At 39.2% G+C, this 20387-nt stretch overlaps 1 protein-coding gene across 3 annotated transcripts in view; it reads right to left on the reverse strand.

Moving 5' to 3' along the window:
• The window catches only part of fbln1 (fibulin 1), a 53650-nt gene that overhangs the window by 20861 nt on the left and 12402 nt on the right, over positions 1-20387 (reverse strand). For 2 of the 3 annotated variants that reach the window (XM_084095935.1, XM_084095936.1), the window contains exons 4-14: positions 19822-19972; positions 17593-17634; positions 17413-17499; positions 16314-16451; positions 10803-10940; positions 9915-10058; positions 8619-8744; positions 7656-7781; positions 6330-6449; positions 4357-4488; positions 3651-3774 (exon numbers count right to left, since the gene is read on the reverse strand). In XM_084095935.1, coding sequence (XP_083952061.1) covers positions 3651-3774; positions 4357-4488; positions 6330-6449; positions 7656-7781; positions 8619-8744; positions 9915-10058; positions 10803-10940; positions 16314-16451; positions 17413-17499; positions 17593-17634; positions 19822-19972 — 1328 coding nt within the window. Of the gene's footprint in view, positions 1-692; positions 2231-3650; positions 3775-4356; positions 4489-6329; positions 6450-7655; positions 7782-8618; positions 8745-9914; positions 10059-10802; positions 10941-16313; positions 16452-17412; positions 17500-17592; positions 17635-19821; positions 19973-20387 lie in introns of those variants that run through there. The other variant, XM_084095937.1, reaches the window with a different exon arrangement.

Here is a 20387-nt window from a genome sequence, read left to right on the forward strand (position 1 = left end):
GTTGATTATTTTAGCACTAGCATAACCATGTTTTAACTAGCAGTCAGAAGTGTTTACATTATCATTGATTACGATATCACTGATATTAGGCCTATAGTTTTTAATATTTTGAATTATTTTTATATTTTGTAATTTATTTCTTTTGTAAATTTTTTTTCTTTCTAAAATTGTCTATATAGTTTTTTATTAAGTTTTAGTTTATTTTGTTTCTATTTCAGTACTTCAGCTTAAACCAAAGGAAAATGAGAAATGTTGTCTTGTCAACTAGCTGAATTTTTATTTTATTTCAAATAATGCAAATGGTGTTTTAATGGTTTTAGTTTTAGCTAACAATATTTACCCTGGCTAGCAGTTACAGTTAGCATCTTTCAGATCTCTCTTCAAAGATCGACGTCTCCGTCTGTTTCTGGGTGTATGTTGGTGGATTAGCGACTAATGTATCCTTTAAATACAGGCTAAAGGGTTCAAATGCCTGGCTAATTATCCAGCTAACCACTTCAATGATTAATGGATGCTTCCTACATGACTAATTAAATGTTAATAAAATCGCGTCAGGGTGGCTAGTGCACATGACGTGTGTGGTAATTTTCCAACCGCCGTTCCCACTTTCCATTTCATCTCTCCACTGTATCATTAAAAAAAAACTATTTAAAGCCAAAAATATATATTTTTAAAATAAAATACAAGAATCCTAAAGTAAGTAAAATTTTATTAGAAAATAATAGACTAAAAATAATAGAATATAATAATAAAAATGATTTTGACAGCAGTTGATTTGCTTTGCCTAACAGCGCCATCTAGTGGCCTACAACATACAGACGTCTGATTCAAGACTCACATCTGATCACAGTTTGGGAATTTGAAAGTAGTTTCAGATACAGTCATAGACTAGAGTATATAATGAACAGCAGTTTTGATACAAGAAGAACATCATCTCAGGTAATATATTCCCATTAGACACCTGAAGAACTCTGCTTTCTGCAGTATCGAGATTAAAGTCGTTGCCTTCAAGTCTTCATGGGTTGATCATGTTTCTGAGTGTCGTTAATGTCGTTAAGTGTCCATTTTTCTACTATTTTATGTGCATATTAAACTGCAAATACATTTTTAAAAATGTATTACGATATTTTATTTTACCACTTAATGTGCATAATCTATTGCAAATAAAAAAATTATATATATTGGGATTTTTCGCCAGTTTGTGCATATTTTACTGCAAATACATATTTAATACGGGATTTTTTTTACCACTTTATTCTGCATATTTTACTGCAAATACATTTTTAATAAGTGCATTTTTTACCAGTTTATTGTGCATATTTTACTGCAAATACATTTTTAATTTGTGAAATTTTTAACCATTTTATGTGCATATTTTACTGCAATTTATTTTTTAATTCATTGCAATTTTTCTACCATGTTATGTGCATATTTTACTCACTGAAAATATTTGTTTTAATTTGTGATTTTTTTTTACCACTTTATGTGAATATTTGACTGAAAATCATTTTAATTTATTGATTTTTTTTTACCACTTTATGCGCACATTGTAATGCAATGTAATATTCAGTTCTTTCGTGATGTGTTTATCACGGAACTCTCAAGTTTATTGTTTTTAAACGTTATGCAAAACATGTCTGAGTTAGCAACAGTAACCAAGAGGGGGCGGAGCTTAGCGAATGGTCAATTAGTAGTGAAAAACTGGGTTTTCATGTCAGAGGCACATGTCAGAGACAGACTTGATTAAAATCAATGTCAAAATCACTTGATAGGGGACGTTTCCAGAAGGACTTGAAGGCAACATGAGACGAGATTCCAGAGGCATATCGGAGCGTCTGCTTTAATCAAGCACTGGTTTCATTCAGTGATGCCGCTGCTCAGCTCGTCCGGGGTTACAAACAAGCGTATCTTGAAGAGGTAAACGCTAAGGTGTCCGAATCGCCTCAGTTTCATCTCCAGAGAGATTTCAAAGTCCTGAGGAAGCGTGATGGGTTTCTGAACCACCAACACGCCGCCGTGATCCACGCGTTTGACGGAGAAGAAGCCTCCCTGGTTCCCGTCCACGATGGCCACCTCGATGTCGTCCCCGAGCGCCGAGTTGGACGGGCCCATGCGGAAGATGTTGGTGGGAATGGGGATTTTGGTGGGGAATGTCAGGTGGTAGTAGGTAATTCTCACAGGCAAGGCCAGGCACTCGCTAGTCAGATTACAAGGCAAGCGCTCACAGCGACTGTGAAGGGGAGATGGAGAGAAACACGTGGGAAAAGAGAGAAGAGAGAAGAGAAAGAGGGGTTAGAACGGTGCACGACATGCGGAGGAGTGTGTGATTTTAGGGGGAGGGGTTTGTTTGAGGGGGGAGGAGCATTCACAGTGACATCACACTCTAAAAAATGCTGGGTTGTTTTAACCCAATTAAATAAAAATACAAAATTAGCCCAATTTTGGGTCAAATATGGACAAACCCAAACGTTTGGGTTAAAAATGTCATTTAAAAAATTGAACCCAACGGCTGGGTTTGTTTGTCCATATTTGACCCAATGTTGGGTCGAAACAACCCAGCATGTTTTAGAGTGCACAACTCTAGAAGAGTGCAACAGTCCCATTTCTTTTCTACACAGAGACGCTTAAATATTGCGATGCATCTCGGATCAAGCCGGCATAGTTCAATTTGTATTGAAACTTTTTTGGGGGGAGAAAAATACTTCCGGAACTGTTGCGCTCTTTCCGGTAGGGGATATTAATGATATTAATGGCATCGTGTATTAATGAAACTTTGTGCACAATTCATGCATTGCGTTCATGCACAGTGTGATCAGCAGATCTGTTAGGAACCCCAGTTCTGATATTAATATCTTCCTGCAACATCTGAGCTATATGCCAACTCCTGCAAGATTTATATGCACTAATATTTGCGTAATTTTGTATTATTTATTTTTTTGTTTTTTTTGTTTCTAGACTGCATAATTTGTATTATATGTTTTAGTTGTTCATGTTCAGTGGAAATGTTTATTTAATTTTTTTTATTAAATAATATATATATATATATATATATATATATATATATATAATTTTACATTTTAAAAAGTATTAGTGCTGTCAAATCGATTTATCGCGATTAACCACATCTAACATAAAAGTTTGTAAATATATAATGTTTGTGAATATATATATATATATATATTATACAAATATATACAAACTTTAGATGCGATTAATCGCGATTAATTGATTTGATATATATAGTTCACATATTATATTTTATACAATTTATTTAAAAAAATTATTGTCATAAATAAAAAGAAAATTATATTTGACATATATTAATTATTCCTTACTATTCATAATAAATAAATGATTAATAGTATTATTTATTTAATAATTATTATTTCAATATTTATTTATTATTTAATTTTTAAATAAAATTTGCATTTAGTTTTTTATTTTCTTTGTTCGTATTCAGTGGAAACGGTACATTTAAAAAATATTTGGAAACCGACTCTCAGATATGACAAATATTAAAGTTAACGGAAATTCAAAATTGGATTAAATAGCATGAAGCATAAAGTCAAGCATTAGTGCATTTGTGTAATGTCCTTCTGCTCTTGATTTGGGCTGTTGAACGAGCTCTGGCTGATCCGTCAGTCACTCACGTGTCTCCTGAGCGCCTGTAGTTCGCAGGACAGTCGAAGCTCAGGCATTTATATCCACCCTGGATGTTGAAGCAGCTCTGGGATTCTGTGCAGGCGTGAGTCCCGGCTACACACTCATCGATATCTGCTCGTGGGAGAAACACAGCAGTATTAGTGTTGGTCTTGATGATTCTGTTTAAATAAAACAGTGATTTTGATGTGAAACTGATTTTAAGTATATATATATATAGTTTACATATTATATTTTCATATATATATAAAATTTATAAAATAGAATTTTATTTTATTTGTTATTATTTGTTACTTATTCAATATTATTTATAATAAATACATCTTTAATATTATTATTTATTTAATATTATTATTTATCATTTAATGTTTATTTATGTATTATTTTTGTGACCACAGAGAGTCAGGACCTCGGTTTAACGTCTCATCCGAAGGACTAATAAACCTAAATAGTAATATTTAAAACACAATGATTTGTAATAACGGTTTACACTACAAAACGTTTTCGAGATTTAGTGAACTAACATGAAAATGAACAGTTTTATTAACTAAAATTAAGAAATGTTCATAAATGAAGTATTGTTCGTTGTTAGTTCCTCCATTTACTAATGTTAACAAATGAGACCATTTATATGAACAGTGATTTCTGTATTGTGCGATATGAACATTGAGATCCTGATAACTGTGTGTTCCTGACCCTGGCAGCTGCGTCCGTTGGGAGCGAGTGTGTATCCGGTGATGGGACACGTGCAGTGGAAGCTTCCCGGTGTGTTGTGGCATCGGTAAGAGCAGATGTGTCCACCGGTGGGCAGCGCACACTCATCGATGTCTGAAGAGCAAAACACACTGTATGAATGATGGAGTCTGACAGCAAACACCGTCTCAATTCGCCCACTTACACTACGCCCTGTATGTACTCATTCTGTGAAGACAAATTTAGCTTGAAGTATATGTGTGTATCAGAAGAGTAGATAAGCTTTGGGACAAACTATCACGTCATACAATTATGTCTTTATCGGTTGCTCTCTGTCACAGTAAACTGGTCTGTCAATCATCTTGTTACGGTAAACTGGCCTGTCAATCATCTTGTCACGGTAAACTGGCCTGTCAATCATATTGTCACGGTAAACTGGCCTGTCAATCATCTTGTCACAGTAAACTGGTCTGTCAATCATCTTGTTACGGTAAACTGGCCTGTCAATCGTCTTGTCACGGTAAACTGGCCTGTCAATCGTCTTGTTACAGTAAACTGGCCTGTCAATCATCTTGTCACAGTAAACTGGCCTGTCAATCATCTCGTCACAGTAAACTGGCCTGTCAATCATCTCGTCACAGTAAACTGGCCTGTCAATCATCTCGTCACAGTAAACTGGTCTGTCAATCATCTCGTACAGTAAACTGGTCTGTCAATCATCTCGTCACAGTAAACTGGCCTGTCAATCATCTCGTCACAGTAAACTGGCCTGTCAATCAACTTTTTACAGTAAACTGGCCTGTCAGTCAACTTTTTACAGTAAACTGGCCTGTCAATCATCTTGTCACAGTAAACTGGCCTGTCAGTCATCTTGTTACAGTAAACTGGCCTGTCAATCATCTCGTCACAGTAAACTGGCCTGTCAATCATCTCGTCACAGTAAACTGGCCTGTCAATCATCTCGTCACAGTAAACTGGTCTGTCAATCATCTCGTACAGTAAACTGGTCTGTCAATCATCTCGTCACAGTAAACTGGCCTGTCAATCATCTCGTCACAGTAAACTGGCCTGTCAATCAACTTTTTACAGTAAACTGGCCTGTCAGTCAACTTTTTACAGTAAACTGGCCTGTCAATCATCTTGTCACAGTAAACTGGCCTGTCAGTCATCTTGTTACAGTAAACTGGCCTGTCAATCATCTCGTCACAGTAAACTGGTCTGTCAATCATCTCGTCACAGTAAACTGGCCTGTCAATCATCTCGTCACAGTAAACTGGCCTGTCAATCAACTTTTTACAGTAAACTGGCCTGTCAATCATCTTGTCACAGTAAACTGGCCTGTCAGTCATCTTGTCACAGTAAACTGGCCTGTCAATCATCTCGTCACAGTAAACTGGCCTGTCAATCATCTCGTTACAGTAAACTGGCCTGTCAATCATCTCGTCAAAGATGAAATCCTCCACATTTAATTTAATTTCATACAGTATCGGAGAGAAAAGCAGAAACACGTTGATCTGCAGTCGCGTGTCTTTCATGCAGAGACTCTCCTCATATTAATACATTATTAATGACACATTTAAAAGTTAATGGCCAAACGGATCTTTTTAAAAGTCCACATTGTTATTGCAGATGAAATATGACACAGATAACATTAAATAAATATTTTTTTATCAGGTTAAACTTTGATGAGTCACTCAAACCTTTATCTAAAACCCTATCCGCCATGTTTTGTAGTTTTTTAACACTCGTGTTTGCAGTTCCTCCTCCAAAGCGCAATGGATTGTGGGTAATATTAGCCTTTATAGTGAACACAGATCCACACTTCGAAAATCCACTGGAAATAGTAGATCATCCGATGACTTCTGGCATAATCTTTTCAACATAAATGCTTTTAGGACACACTTATTCTAATCTCACACACTGTTTAGGGTGGATAGCGTGAACATTGAGACGCAGGGACAGTCTCAGACACTCACCTTCACAGGTCATCCCGTCCACATCACTCAGCTGGTAACCACGGCGACAGTAACACTGATAGGACCCGTAAACATTGGCGCACTCCTGACTGCAGGGGGCGCTCTCGCACTCGTTGAGGTCTGTGGGGTAAACCACAGGCCAGAGAATGAACCAAGGCTGACTGAGTTAATTATTAAAGGTGCAATGTGTAATATTTAGTAGGATCTATTGACAGAAATGCAATATCATGTACATAACTATATTTTCAGTGGTGTATAAAGACCTTACTTAATGAACCGTTATGTTTTTATTAGCTTAGAATGAGCCATTTCTCTCTACACACACCGCGGGTCTCCTTACATCGACATGTTTCTACGGTGGCCCTGAACGGACAAACGCGTTTCGTCACTATGTTGTTCTTCGTGCAAAGAAGCTATAGCTACAGTCAGCAAATAAAACACTAACACAATGATGAACAAGTAACAATAATATTCGCAATATCTTATATTAACAATAATTTCTTAATTTATCTTTGTAAAGAAACCTCATTGTTTAACTGGCTACTCTCTGCTGTCTCAGATGGCGACATCTTTTCCCGTCGGCCACCGTAACGTCTGTTGGGTGCAATTTGCAACCTCACCACTAGATGCCGCTAAATATTACACAGTGCACCTTTAAGGCCCGTTCACTACTATAACGCTAACTATATACTTAACGAACGATAACGGTCTGTTTATTCTAAGCTCGCGCACTGCAGTTTCAAAGTGTGTACAACGTCATTGAACATGTTTTTGCCGTTCTTGTTGCTTTTACACGGCTTTAACCAGCAGATGTCCTCAGCATACTGTGTTCTGAGTGAAGCGTGTAATCGATCTAATAATCTAACAGTGAATTTAGTCAATATAGTGGAATAAAAACAACACCTAGTCTTTTTCACCGCAACTTCAAAGGAATCAAGACAATGTTGTGGAAACGAGCACTGGAAACCTGAGGTAATACTTCTGTTTATTCAGAGGGATGAACGACTGTTTTCCATTTTCTTGAAAAGAGGCTTGACTTGTAAAACAATGGTGGATTTATCTGGACCTCGTTGATTAATGTCGTCTGCCATTTTAAATGCGCGAGCCCTTAAATAAGAATGGATTCTGATTGGCTGTCAGTGTTTTACCGTTCAACAGCTGGAAAAAAAAATCGCTCCAAAAGTGATCCCAACGATAACGTTTCTCCATATCGTTGTGGTGTGACTCTGCTATTCTTCTAGTTTTTAGAACTATATCTTTATCTTTATTGTTAGCGTTATCGTCCTTGGTGTGAACGGGCCTTTAGTTAAATGGGTTTTTAAGTACCTTCGCAGTTCCTCGCGTCGACGGCCAGCTTGAAGCCGGCGCTGCAGCTGCACTTGTAGGAGCCCAGGATGTTCTCACACTTGTGTGCGCAGAGTCGGCCTGGATAGTTCCTGCACTCATTGATGTCTGACGTTCAGGAGAAAAGGAACACGGCATTCAGATCAACAGGAGTCAAGAAACAGGTGCATTAAAATAATAATAATTATATATATATATATATATAACTTTTAAAATAATTATAATATACAAATTATAATTAAAATATTTATATTTTTAATTTGTTTAAATTAAATAATATATTGTATAATTTAATTAAAAATGATATATAATTAAATTGTTTTAAATAACTATATAAATAAAATACAAACATTTTATTATGTTTAATGATTTAAATTATATATATATATACTATTTTAAGCAATTAAATAGTTATAATTAATAATTATAAGTATAATTAAATAAAATATATAATTAGATTATTAAAAAAAATTTCATTATTTCAATTATAGATATATATATAGTATAATTGTATTACTATATATATATATATATATATACAATATAATTTTTTTAAATATTTAATTATATTTTAATTATTTGAATTAATAATGTTTTATATATGATGTATAATTTATTTAAAATTATATATTATTTAATTAAAAAAATAATTATACAAATAACAAAATAATATTTAATTATATTTTTTATCATTTTATTCAGTGTAAATGTTGCATTTAAAAAGAGTTGGAAATGAACTTCGAGACCCTCGGATATGCAAATTGAAGTTAACGCAAAGTCTGTACATTTCATTCATTTATTCCTCATTTATGTTGAAGAGAAAGAAATACGGCACACAGATCAACAGAAGACAAACTGTGCACGCTGTGTTTGACAAATAAATTCAAATACAATGAACCCTGGTGCGGGTTTGAACCTACGACCTTTGACCTCTTAACCACTGACCTTCACAGGATCTGGTAATGCTGTTGAAGATGAAACCGGACCTGCACTCGCATCGGTACGAGCCCACCTGATTAATACAGCCGTGACCGTCACAGGAGTTATCAGGACCCGCACACTCGTCGATATCTGAGGCGAGAGGATGTGTCACTCACACGTTCAGCTCTTAAAGAGACAGTACAGACTAACTTTATCAGTGGAAAACTCTCAAACCTAGCAAAATATGGCATTCACAACCCATTTTACTTCCATAATGTGATGCGACAAGTATGTTCTATGTAATATAATTATATTTATTTATTATATTATTTATAGATTTTTTTCCTTTTGATTTTGGGGTGAAATTGAGAGCTGGATTTTTGCTCAAATAAGACTTTGAGATCTTGGTTTTCAAGGATTTGTATTATTTTATGTTTTATTTAGTCACTTATAAAGTTCTAAACCTTTAAGACTTCTGTGTATAATTATACTGTATATTAAATTATATTCATTATAAATTAATATAATTATAATAAAATGACATAAATATGATGTACTTTCTAATATATATGTACAGTATATAAAACATAAACATAATGTAACATTAAATATAAACATATGCTATTTATTTTTTATATATTAATTAGTGTTTTTTTCTTTTGAAGTCTTAGAATTTCCAGCATTTGTATTATTTGATTTTATATATATATATAACATAAACATAATGTAACACTAAATATAAAAATATATTTTATTATTTATTTTAAGTCTTAAGATTTCCAGCATTTTTATTATTTGTTGTTTATATTTAATTTTGTTCTCTGAAGACCAATAATTATATTAGTGACACATTTTGTGCTATGTAATATAATTATATATAGAATAATTTATTTGATTATTTTATTTATTATATTATTTATTTATTTTTCCTTCTTGGGTGATTTTTATTTATTTATTTTGTTTATAATTTTTATTACTTTATATATATTTTTTTCTGAAGTCATATATTCCTAGTCATATTTTTCATATTTTGTAGTATTTCCCACCTCTCTTTCTAATATTTCGAATTAAACTAAAAATGTAATTTGCAACCCATTTTATTTCTGTAATGTGATGCATTTTTAATGTATGACACATTATTGATAAATAATGACACATTATTGAGATAAAATAAATTATTTTATGATGTAATTCATTGTTTTTCTTTTGAATTTAAGCATATGTATTACTTGACATTGTATTTTCTCTCTGAATACCATTATAATGCAGTGCTTGATCTGATTGGTCATGAATTGAACACGTGAGATTGTGTGTGTGTACCGACGCAGCGAGTTCCCTGTGCGTTCAGATGGTATCCGCGACCGCAGTTCACAGACTGTCTCTGGCAGGTGAAGGAGCCGACGGTGTTAAAGCACATGTGACCCGTCGGACACGGGCCCGTCACACTCACACACTCGTTTATATCTGTCACACACAAGAACAAACAAGAACGTTCAAACTGTGAACAAACAAGTGTATTCTTTGACAAAGATTGTATGTGTTTTTAATAATGTTTAAATGGTGTAATATTTGTGAATTTGATTATGTGCTTATCCATTTTCTTGCGAGTGCCGTCAAGATTACTCTCTGGTGCTGTGCACTTGCCGCGAGACTCCGCCCACACGCTGTACTGATTGGCTGACTCCGCCCACACGCTGTCCTGATTGTCTGACTCCACCCACACGCTGTTCTGATTGTCTGACTCCGCCCACACGCTGTTCTGATTGTCTGACTCCGCCCACACGCTGTCCTGATTGTCTGACTCCGCCCACACGCTGTCCTGATTGTCTGACTCCGCCCACACGCTGTCCTGATTGTCTGACTCCGCCCACACGCTGTTCTGATTGGCTGACTCCGCCCACACGCTGTTCTGATTGGCTGACTCCACCCACACGCTGTTCTGATTGGCTGACTCCACCCACATGCTTTTCTGATTGGCTGTGGGTTTTGATTGATTTTTACACATCTCGCAGTCGCGTCACGTCTAGTGTGGACAGACAAATTATTTGTCGCTGGAATCTTGTCGCATCGCGTCTGGTTAGGACATGGTATTAAGTCATTTCATCCATTGAAATGGGGTTAGATTAAACATTTGCATCTGAGGATGGAGTGCTTACCTAAAACAATCAGATTGTTTATCAAAAACTTGTCACACTGAAACTGTCTCACCGATGCAGCTGCCGAGAGCGTCCTGAATGAATCCCTCGCCGCACTGCATTCTGGGTCGGCAGCGGAAAGACCCGGCTGAGTTCTGGCACACCATCTCGGCTGCGCAGTTATGAGTGCCCATCTCACACTCATCAATGTCTGAAACAGCAAACGTACACGTTATATCTTTGTTTATTTATTTATTATTATTATTATTATTATTATTAAGAAGAATTCACTTTAATGAGGGACATGTGAAGGTTATAGGGCTGCACTGTTCATTGTGGCTTAGTACAATAATCAAATTGCAAAAGTTGTGATTTCATTAAATAAAAATATGGAGTAAAATAAGTTAAGTTTTTAAATAAGTTTTCCATCTTAATAAAAGTTTTAACATTTTAAAATAAATGTAGATAAATATTAGTATTGTAAATTTTATATTTGCACTGTTAAGTAAAATGAATATGTTTTTCTTAATTTATTTTTTTTATTTCAGAGTGAAATATAATAGTAATATTTTTTATTTAACACTTTTATTTAGTAATAATAATTATCTTAAAAAATAATGTTTTTTTTATAATCATATTGTTATATAATCACAAAATGTTGTTATTAAATATTATTTAAAATATTATTTGCACTGGCTGGTGTGTTCTGAGTGTGTGTGTGTGTCTGACCTTCACACTGGAGTGTGTGTTCTGAGTGAGTGTGTGTGTCTGACCTTCACACTGGAGTGTGTGTTCTGAGTGAGTGTGTGTGTCTGACCTTCACACTGGAGTGTGTGTTCTGAGTGAGTGTGTGTGTCTGACCTTCACACTGGTTGGTGTGTTCTGAGTGAGTGTGTGTGTCTGACCTTCACATTGGAGTGTGTGTTCTGAGTGAGTGTGTGTGTCTGACCTTCACACTGGAGTGTGTGTTCTGAGTGAGTGTGTGTGTCTGACCTTCACACTGGAGTGTGTGTTCTGAGTGAGTGTGTGTGTCTGATCTTCACACTGGAGTGTGTGTTCTGAGTGAGTGTGTGTGTCTGACCTTCACACTGGAGTGTGTGTTCTGAGTGAGTGTGTGTGTGTCTGACCTTCACATTGGAGTGTGTGTTCTGAGTGAGTGTGTGTGTCTGACCTTCACACTGGAGTGTGTGTTCTGAGTGAGTGTGTGTGTCTGACCTTCACACTGGAGTGTGTGTTCTGAGTGAGTGTGTGACCTTCACATTGGAGTGTGTGTTCTGAGTGAGTGTGTGTGTCTGACCTTCACACTGGAGTGTGTGTTCTGAGTGAGTGTGTGTGTCTGATCTTCACACTGGAGTGTGTGTTCTGAGTGAGTGTGTGTGTCTGACCTTCACACTGGAGTGTGTGTTCTGAGTGAGTGTGTGTGTCTGACCTTCACATTGGAGTGTGTGTTCTGAGTGAGTGTGTGTGTCTGACCTTCACACTGGTTGGTGTGTTCTGAGTGTGTGTGTGTGTCTGACCTTCACACTGGAGTGTGTGTTCTGAGTGAGTGTGTGTGTCTGACCTTCACATTGGAGTGTGTGTTCTGAGTGAGTGTGTGTGTCTGACCTTCACACTGGAGTGTGTGTTCTGAGTGAGTGTGTGTGTCTGACCTTCACACTGGAGTGTGTGTTCTGAGTGAGTGTGTGTGTCTGACCTTCACACTGGAGTGTGTGTTCTGAGTGAGTGTGTGTGTCTGATCTTCACACTGGAGTGTGTGTTCTGAGTGAGTGTGTGTGTCTGACCTTCACACTGGAGTGTGTGTTCTGAGTGAGTGTGTGTGTCTGACCTTCACATTGGAGTGTGTGTTCTGAGTGAGTGTGTGTGTCTGACCTTCACACTGGTTGGTGTGTTCTGAGTGTGTGTGTGTGTCTGACCTTCACACTGGAGTGTGTGTTCTGAGTGAGTGTGTGTGTCTGACCTTCACATTGGAGTGTGTGTTCTGAGTGAGTGTGTGTGTCTGACCTTCACACTGGAGTGTGTGTTCTGAGTGAGTGTGTGTGTCTGACCTTCACACTGGAGTGTGTGTTCTGAGTGAGTGTGTGTGTCTGATCTTCACACTGGAGTGTGTGTTCTGAGTGAGTGTGTGTGTCTGACTTTCACACTGGAGTGTGTGTTCTGAGTGAGTGTGTGTGTCTGACCTTCACATTGGAGTGTGTGTTCTGAGTGAGTGTGTGTGTCTGACCTTCACACTGGAGTGTGTGTTCTGAGTGAGTGTGTGACCTTCACATTGGAGTGTGTGTTCTGAGTGAGTGTGTGTGTCTGACCTTCACACTGGAGTGTGTGTTCTGAGTGAGTGTGCGTGTCTGACCTTCACACTGGAGTGTGTGTTCTGAGTGAGTGTGTGTGTCTGATCTTCACACTGGAGTGTGTGTTCTGAGTGAGTGTGTGTGTCTGACCTTCACACTGGAGTGTGTGTTCTGAGTGAGTGTGTGTGTCTGACCTTCACACTGGTTGGTGTGTTCTGAGTGTGTGTGTGTGTCTGACCTTCACACTGGAGTGTGTGTTCTGAGTGAGTGTGTGTGTCTGACCTTCACACTGGAGTGTGTGTTCTGAGTGAGTGTGTGTGTGTGTCTGACCTTCACATTGGAGTGTGTGTTCTGAGTGAGTGTGTGTGTCTGACCTTCACACTGGAGTGTGTGTTCTGAGTGAGTGTGTGTGTCTGACCTTCACACTGGAGTGTGTGTTCTGAGTGAGTGAGTGTGTCTGACCTTCACACTGGTTGGTGTGTTCTGAGTGAGTGTGTGTGTCTGACCTTCACACTGGTTGGTGTGTTCTGAGTGTGTGTGTGTGTGTCTGACCTTCACATTGGAGTGTGTGTTCTGAGTGAGTGTGTGTGTCTGACCTTCACACTGGTTGGTGTGTTCTGAGTGTGTGTGTGTGTCTGTCTGACTTTCACACAGTTTGTTGTGTTCTGAGTGTGTGTGTGTGTGTGTGTCTGACCTTCACACTGATTGGTGTGTTCTGAGTGAGTGAGTGTGTGTCTGACCTTCACACTGGAGTGTGTGTTCTGAGTGAGTGTGTGTGTGTCTGACCTTCACACTGGAGTGTGTGTTCTGAGTGAGTGTGTGTGTCTGACCTTCACACTGGTTCTGAGTGAGTGTGTGTGTGTGTCTGACCTTCACACTGGAGTGTGTGTTCTGAGTGAGTGTGTGTGTCTGACCTTCACACTGGTTGGTGTGTTCTGAGTGTGTGTGTGTGTGTCTGACCTTCACATTGGAGTGTGTGTTCTGAGCGAGTGTGTGTGTCTGACCTTCACATTGGAGTGTGTGTTCTGAGTGAGTGTGTGTGTCTGACCTTCACACTGGAGTGTGTGTTCTGAGTGAGTGTGTGTGTCTGACCTTCACACTGGAGTGTGTGTTCTGAGTGAGTGTGTGTGTGTGTCTGACCTTCACATTGGAGTGTGTGTTCTGAGTGAGTGTGTGTGTCTGACCTTCACACTGGAGTGTGTGTTCTGAGTGAGTGTGTGTGTCTGACCTTCACACTGGAGTGTGTGTTCTGAGTGAGTGTGTGTGTCTGACCTTCACACTGGAGTGTGTGTTCTGAGTGAGTGTGTGTGTCTGACCTTCACACTGGAGTGTGTGTTCTGAGTGAGTGTGTGTGTGTGTCTGACCTTCACATTGGAGTGTGTGTTCTGAGTGAGTGTGTGTGTCTGACCTTCACACTGGAGTGTGTGTTCTGAGTGAGTGTGTGTGTCTGACCTTCACACTGGAGTGTGTGTTCTGAGTGAGTGAGTGTGTCTGACCTTCACACTGGTTGGTGTGTTCTGAGTGAGTGTGTGTGTCTGACCTTCACACTGGTTGGTGTGTTCTGAGTGTGTGTGTGTGTGTCTGACCTTCACATTGGAGTGTGTGTTCTGAGTGAGTGTGTGTGTCTGACCTTCACACTGGTTGGTGTGTTCTGAGTGTGTGTGTGTGTCTGTCTGACTTTCACACAGTTTGTTGTGTTCTGAGTGTGTGTGTGTGTGTGTGTCTGACCTTCACACTGATTGGTGTGTTCTGAGTGAGTGAGTGTGTGTCTGACCTTCACACTGGAGTGTGTGTTCTGAGTGAGTGTGTGTGTGTCTGACCTTCACACTGGAGTGTGTGTTCTGAGTGAGTGTGTGTGTCTGACCTTCACACTGGTTCTGAGTGAGTGTGTGTGTGTGTCTGACCTTCACACTGGAGTGTGTGTTCTGAGTGAGTGTGTGTGTCTGACCTTCACACTGGTTGGTGTGTTCTGAGTGTGTGTGTGTGTGTCTGACCTTCACATTGGAGTGTGTGTTCTGAGCGAGTGTGTGTGTCTGACCTTCACATTGGAGTGTGTGTTCTGAGTGAGTGTGTGTGTCTGACCTTCACACTGGTTGGTGTGTTCTGAGTGTGTGTGTGTGTCTGTCTAACTTTCACACAGTTTGTTGTGTTCTGAGTGTGTGTGTGTGTGTGTGTGTGTGTGTGTGTGTGTCTGACCTTCACACTGATTGGTGTGTTCTGAGTGAGTGAGTGAGTGTGTGTCTGACCTTCACACTGGAGTGTGTGTTCTGAGTGAGTGTGTGTGTGTCTGACCTTCACACTGGAGTGTGTGTTCTGAGTGAGTGTGTGTGTGTCTGACCTTCACACTGGAGTGTGTGTTCTGAGTGAGTGTGTGTGTGTGTGTGTTCTGAGTGAGTGTGTGTGTGTCTGACCTTCACACTGGTTGGTGTGTTCTGAGTGAGTGTGTGTGTCTAACCTTCACACTGGAGTGTGTGTTCTGAGTGAGTGAGTGTGTCTGACCTTCACACTGAAGTGTGTGTTCTGAGTGAGTGTGTGTGTCTAACCTTCACACTGGAGTGTGTGTTCTGAGTGAGTGTGTGTGTGTCTGACCTTCACACTGGAGTGTGTGTTCTGAGTGAGTGAGTGTGTCTGACCTTCACACTGGAGTGTGTGTTCTGAGTGAGTGTGTGTGTGTCTAACCTTCACACTGGAGTGTGTGTTCTGAGTGAGTGTGTGTCTGACCTTCACACTGGAGTGTGTGTTCTAAATGAGTGAGTGTGTCTGACCTTCACACTGGTTGGTGTGTTCTGAGTGAGTGTGTGTGTCTAACCTTCACACTGGAGTGTGTGTTCTGAGTGAGTGTGTGTCTGACCTTCACACTGGAGTGTGTGTTCTAAATGAGTGAGTGTGTCTGACCTTCACACTGGTTGGTGTGTTCTGAGTGAGTGTGTGTGTCTAACCTTCACACTGGAGTGTGTGTTCTGAGTGAGTGTGTGTCTGACCTTCACACTGGAGTGTGTGTTCTGAGTGTGTGTGTGTGTGTTTGTGTGTGTGTGTGTCTGACCTTCACATTGGTTGGTGTGTTCTGAGTGAGTGTGTGTGTGTGTGTGTCTGACCTTCACACTGGAGTGTGTGTTCTGAGTGAGTGTGTGTGTGTCTGACCCTCGCACTGGTTGGTGTGTTCTGAGTGAGTGTGTGTGTGTGTGTGTGTGTGTGTGTGTGTCTGACCTTCACACTGGAGTGTGTGTTCTGAGTGTGTGTGTGTGTGTGTCTGACCTTCACACTGGTTGGTGTGTTCTGAGTGTGTGTGTGTGTCTGACCTTCACACTGGTTGGAGTCGGTGAGCTCGTAGCCCGTCCCGCAGCTGACCTCTCTCTGACACCGGGCCGAGCCGAGTGTGTTGATGCAGCGTTCGCCCGGACGGCACTGATGCGCGCCCAACAGACACTCGTTGATGTCTGTCGAGACACAGAAGCCCCTTTCACACAGAGATTCCGGAAAATACACGGACAAAGTGACCCGGGATCGTTTGATTTTGGTTCATTCACACTGCCAGTGATTTTCCGGAATCAGAGAGTGCGTTACACACAACCCGTAAAAACCCCGTAAAGACACGTGACATCGATGTGACATGTAATGTCTCAGCAGCGTCTTAAGTTTGCTTATGAGCTGCGATCTCTCGAGAGAGAAACCACGCTTGTGCATTTTTTTCTCTGATTCGATCATAAACTTGCGCATTACGTACCGTTTCACAGCTGACGAACGATCCCGGCTTCAGCGCCATCACTACGCGCAACCACTATTGCGCAAACACCGAAACATTCAAGAGCTGGCTGTCAACCTCTGCCCGTGACTTTTATAAATAAAACAGCTTCGCTACTGAAAGCTACATTATATTTCTAAGCAATGAGGTGATAACTTCCTAGTAATTAATTAAACAAGGTTCACTATTAGGTTACTCACTCGCCCACTCACTCTCTCTTTCTCTCTCTAGTTAATTCATTAAAAAAAAAAATATATATATATATACAGCGCTACTTTATTTCACTTCAAAATTCTAGATCTGAGCTGTAGATAAACAAAAATTATTTCCAGACTATAAAGCTGCAAAATATTCATGAGTCCTGACATGAATTATAGAAATAATTTTAATAGCACGGCCATTTAAAATCAGGGTTTACCATGTGCATAGAAAAACGATCACCGAAAATCATTTTGGGCGGGAATTAATGTACACACAGATATCGGATACCAGTCCTGTCTAAAGTGAATGTAAACAGGCGGACCAAAAAATCAGATATGGTCAAAAGATCGGATCTGTGCATGAAGACTTGCAGTGTAAATGCGAGATCCCTCAGACTCTCATGACTGACATGCGTTTAAATAAATGTGTAAGTTTACAGGTGGACACACACTGACCTTCACAGGTTTTTTTATCCGCCTTCAGCTTGTATCCCTCCGAACAGACACAAGTGCCGTTAACACAACGCTGATCACAGCCTGCAGCTTCAGTGCAAACACACACACACAACATTAATGAGACTACTCGAAAAACTCTCAATCATGCATTTGATTATATGTCTTCATAGTTCCAGATACCTTTGCATCGGTCCTCTGTGTTTGGTGCATCAGGTTGTAAATCTGTAATTTTAACACATACAGTTACTTAATGCATTACAACTTTAGTCTGAGCTCCTCTGAGGCACTAGAGGGCAGCAGAGTCCATTTATATTGAGACTGTAATAGAGAGAGCGCTTTTAGGCCACGCCCACATGGGGGGGGGGATCCCACCGTCTCCATTGAGTTTGTATTGTGTGAAGCTGCCTCCTTGTCATTTCCGACTTATAACAAAAACCAAAACAATGTCTGAAAGCTGCTATGTGACGAGATGTACAGCAAACAAGCTATAAAAAAACCAGAAGTACGTTTTTATAAGCTGTCGACCCCAAAAAATTAGTGTTTAAGGACACAAAAATGGATACAGGCAATTGAGACCGAGCGCAACATGACATATTACTCTGAGAACTAACTTGCACCAGAGCCCGTCTACGGAGAGCCTGCCCACTCCCTATTAAGTCCTATTGTACCGAATTGTGGTTGTAGTTCCACCAGAGCTCCACTGGGGGCGATCGCCCATGAGTGCAGAATGAATGGGAGTCTATGGGGCTAGTCGGCTAAATTCATCTCTTTCACCCGATTGCCGTTGAGAAATCTCAGATTTGATTGTAGGTTTTGCAAGTTCAACATGGGTTATAGGTCGAAAGTTGAATGAACGAGTACTTATGTCCTTTCGATTTCTTACAGGTTGAGTTGTTGTTGCCCATAACACGCTAGCATTCTGCTAATGAACGCTGATTGGTCAGTGAAGGACTGATTACGACCAGAGACATAGATATCCATATAAAGGCTAGATGTCTTAAGGCGGAGTCACTTCCGGCATCACCGGCGGCCATCTTGCCACAGGGAAGCTGTGCATTAAGGTGAGTGATCAGCACGCACACAAATCCTCTTATCTCGCTGAAATCTTGACGGATTTACAAACGGTTTGGTTTCTTACAAACGTTATTAAAGTGGCTATAATTCTTTCATATGGAAGTCCATTGTTATAATTATTCATATGTATGCAGTATCATAACTACATCTCTGACGTTTATAACAAACCAAACTGTTTGAAAATCGGTAGAAAATTGAGCAAGTTATGGTTATTTAAAAGTACATGCACCATGTTACGAGTGAGCGAGCACCCTGTGGTAAGATGGTCGCCGTGTGCGGACGTCGACCTCAATTGGCCAGCAGCGCGCACGAGACATCTAGCCTTTATTATATGATATCTATGACCAGAGATACCGCTTGATGGCATCGTGTGTGTGTGTGTGTGTATTTTCGGCGTGGTCTTTTAAAACAACAAAACAAAAACTCTTCTAGCACGTGTATTTACCTGTGTCGGCTGTGTTGTCGATGCCTCGAGAGAAAAGAAAGTGCAGAGCGCGAAAGCACCAAAGCGACTGAAGGATTGCCGTAAAGCAGTATCTCTGGTCGTAAGATGTGTATGACGTCATTGACATTTTAAAAGGCTTTTTAAAGCACATAAGTGACTCTAAAAAATCTAACACCCAGCAATGTGTAATTTCTTTGCATCTCCTTTCGAATACAACATTCAAATTACTAGACAAAAAATTATATCCTGAGAAAAGTGGATTTTGAGGGGTATAGAGCCATAGACCTCCATTCATTCTGCACTCGTCCTGTGAGCGCCATTTTTCCCACAATTTACCCATTCTTTCCAGCTGATGCTTCACGTCTTATTGCCTGTATCTACTTTTGTGTCCTTAAACGCTCGTTTTTGGGGTCGACAGTTTATAAAAAACTTATTTCTGGGTTTTTTAGCTTGTTTGCCGTACACCTTGTTACATAGCAGCTTTTAGACATTGGTCTTTTTTTTGTTGTAAGTCAGAAATGACTTCACGCAATACAAAGTCAGTGGAGACGGTTGGATTGTTGGGCGTGGTTTTCAGATTATTCAGTCTCTATACTAAGTTGCTAAAAACAGTTGCTGACTTCCACATTGACTTCCATAGTATGGAAAATAAAAATACTATGGATGTCAGCAACTATTTGGTTGCCCACATTCTTCAAAACATCCTCTTTTGTTCAACAGGACAAAGAAACTCATTCAGGCTTGAGTGTGAGTAAATGATGACAGAATTAAATTTTTTTGGGTGCACTATCCCTTTAAGGAAGGTTGTGCTGTCATAACCATGATGATTTCAACTCGTTTGTTTCCCTGCTTTCCGTCATGAGAGTGTGGTGTTTGTTTGTTCTTCTCACCCGGTGTGGGTTTGATGAGTGTGTTGGGCAGGCGATCCACACAGCAGGCCCGGGACACCACACCGCACTGGTACCCCACGGCGAGCGTCAGGTCACATGACAGGCCTTGCTCCTGAGCCGCCCGGCCGAGCGAACAGCACTCGCAGCACATCTGCAGAAGAAGAGAAACACACGGGCTCAGACATGAGGAAGAACTGCTGATCCGAGTGAACAAACCTTTACTTCTTCATTTATAAACACCTCATGTAATAATACTTTATTAATAATAATAATGATAATTATTTATATATATATATATATATATATATATATATATATATATATATTATTAATAAAGTATCATTACATAAGATGTATATATATATATATTTTTTTTTTGAATATTTAATCAATATATATATATATATATATAATTGTAAATTAATTAATTAATTATATATAATTTAATAAATATTAATATACTATAATTTATTATTTTATACATATCTATTTATTAATATATATATATTTATTTATTTATTTATATATATATATATATATATATATATATATATTTTAGTATATTA

Source organism: Abramis brama, assembly GCF_963993115.1.
Source record: "Abramis brama genome assembly, chromosome: 20".
Taxonomy (NCBI): domain Eukaryota; kingdom Metazoa; phylum Chordata; class Actinopteri; order Cypriniformes; family Leuciscidae; genus Abramis; species Abramis brama.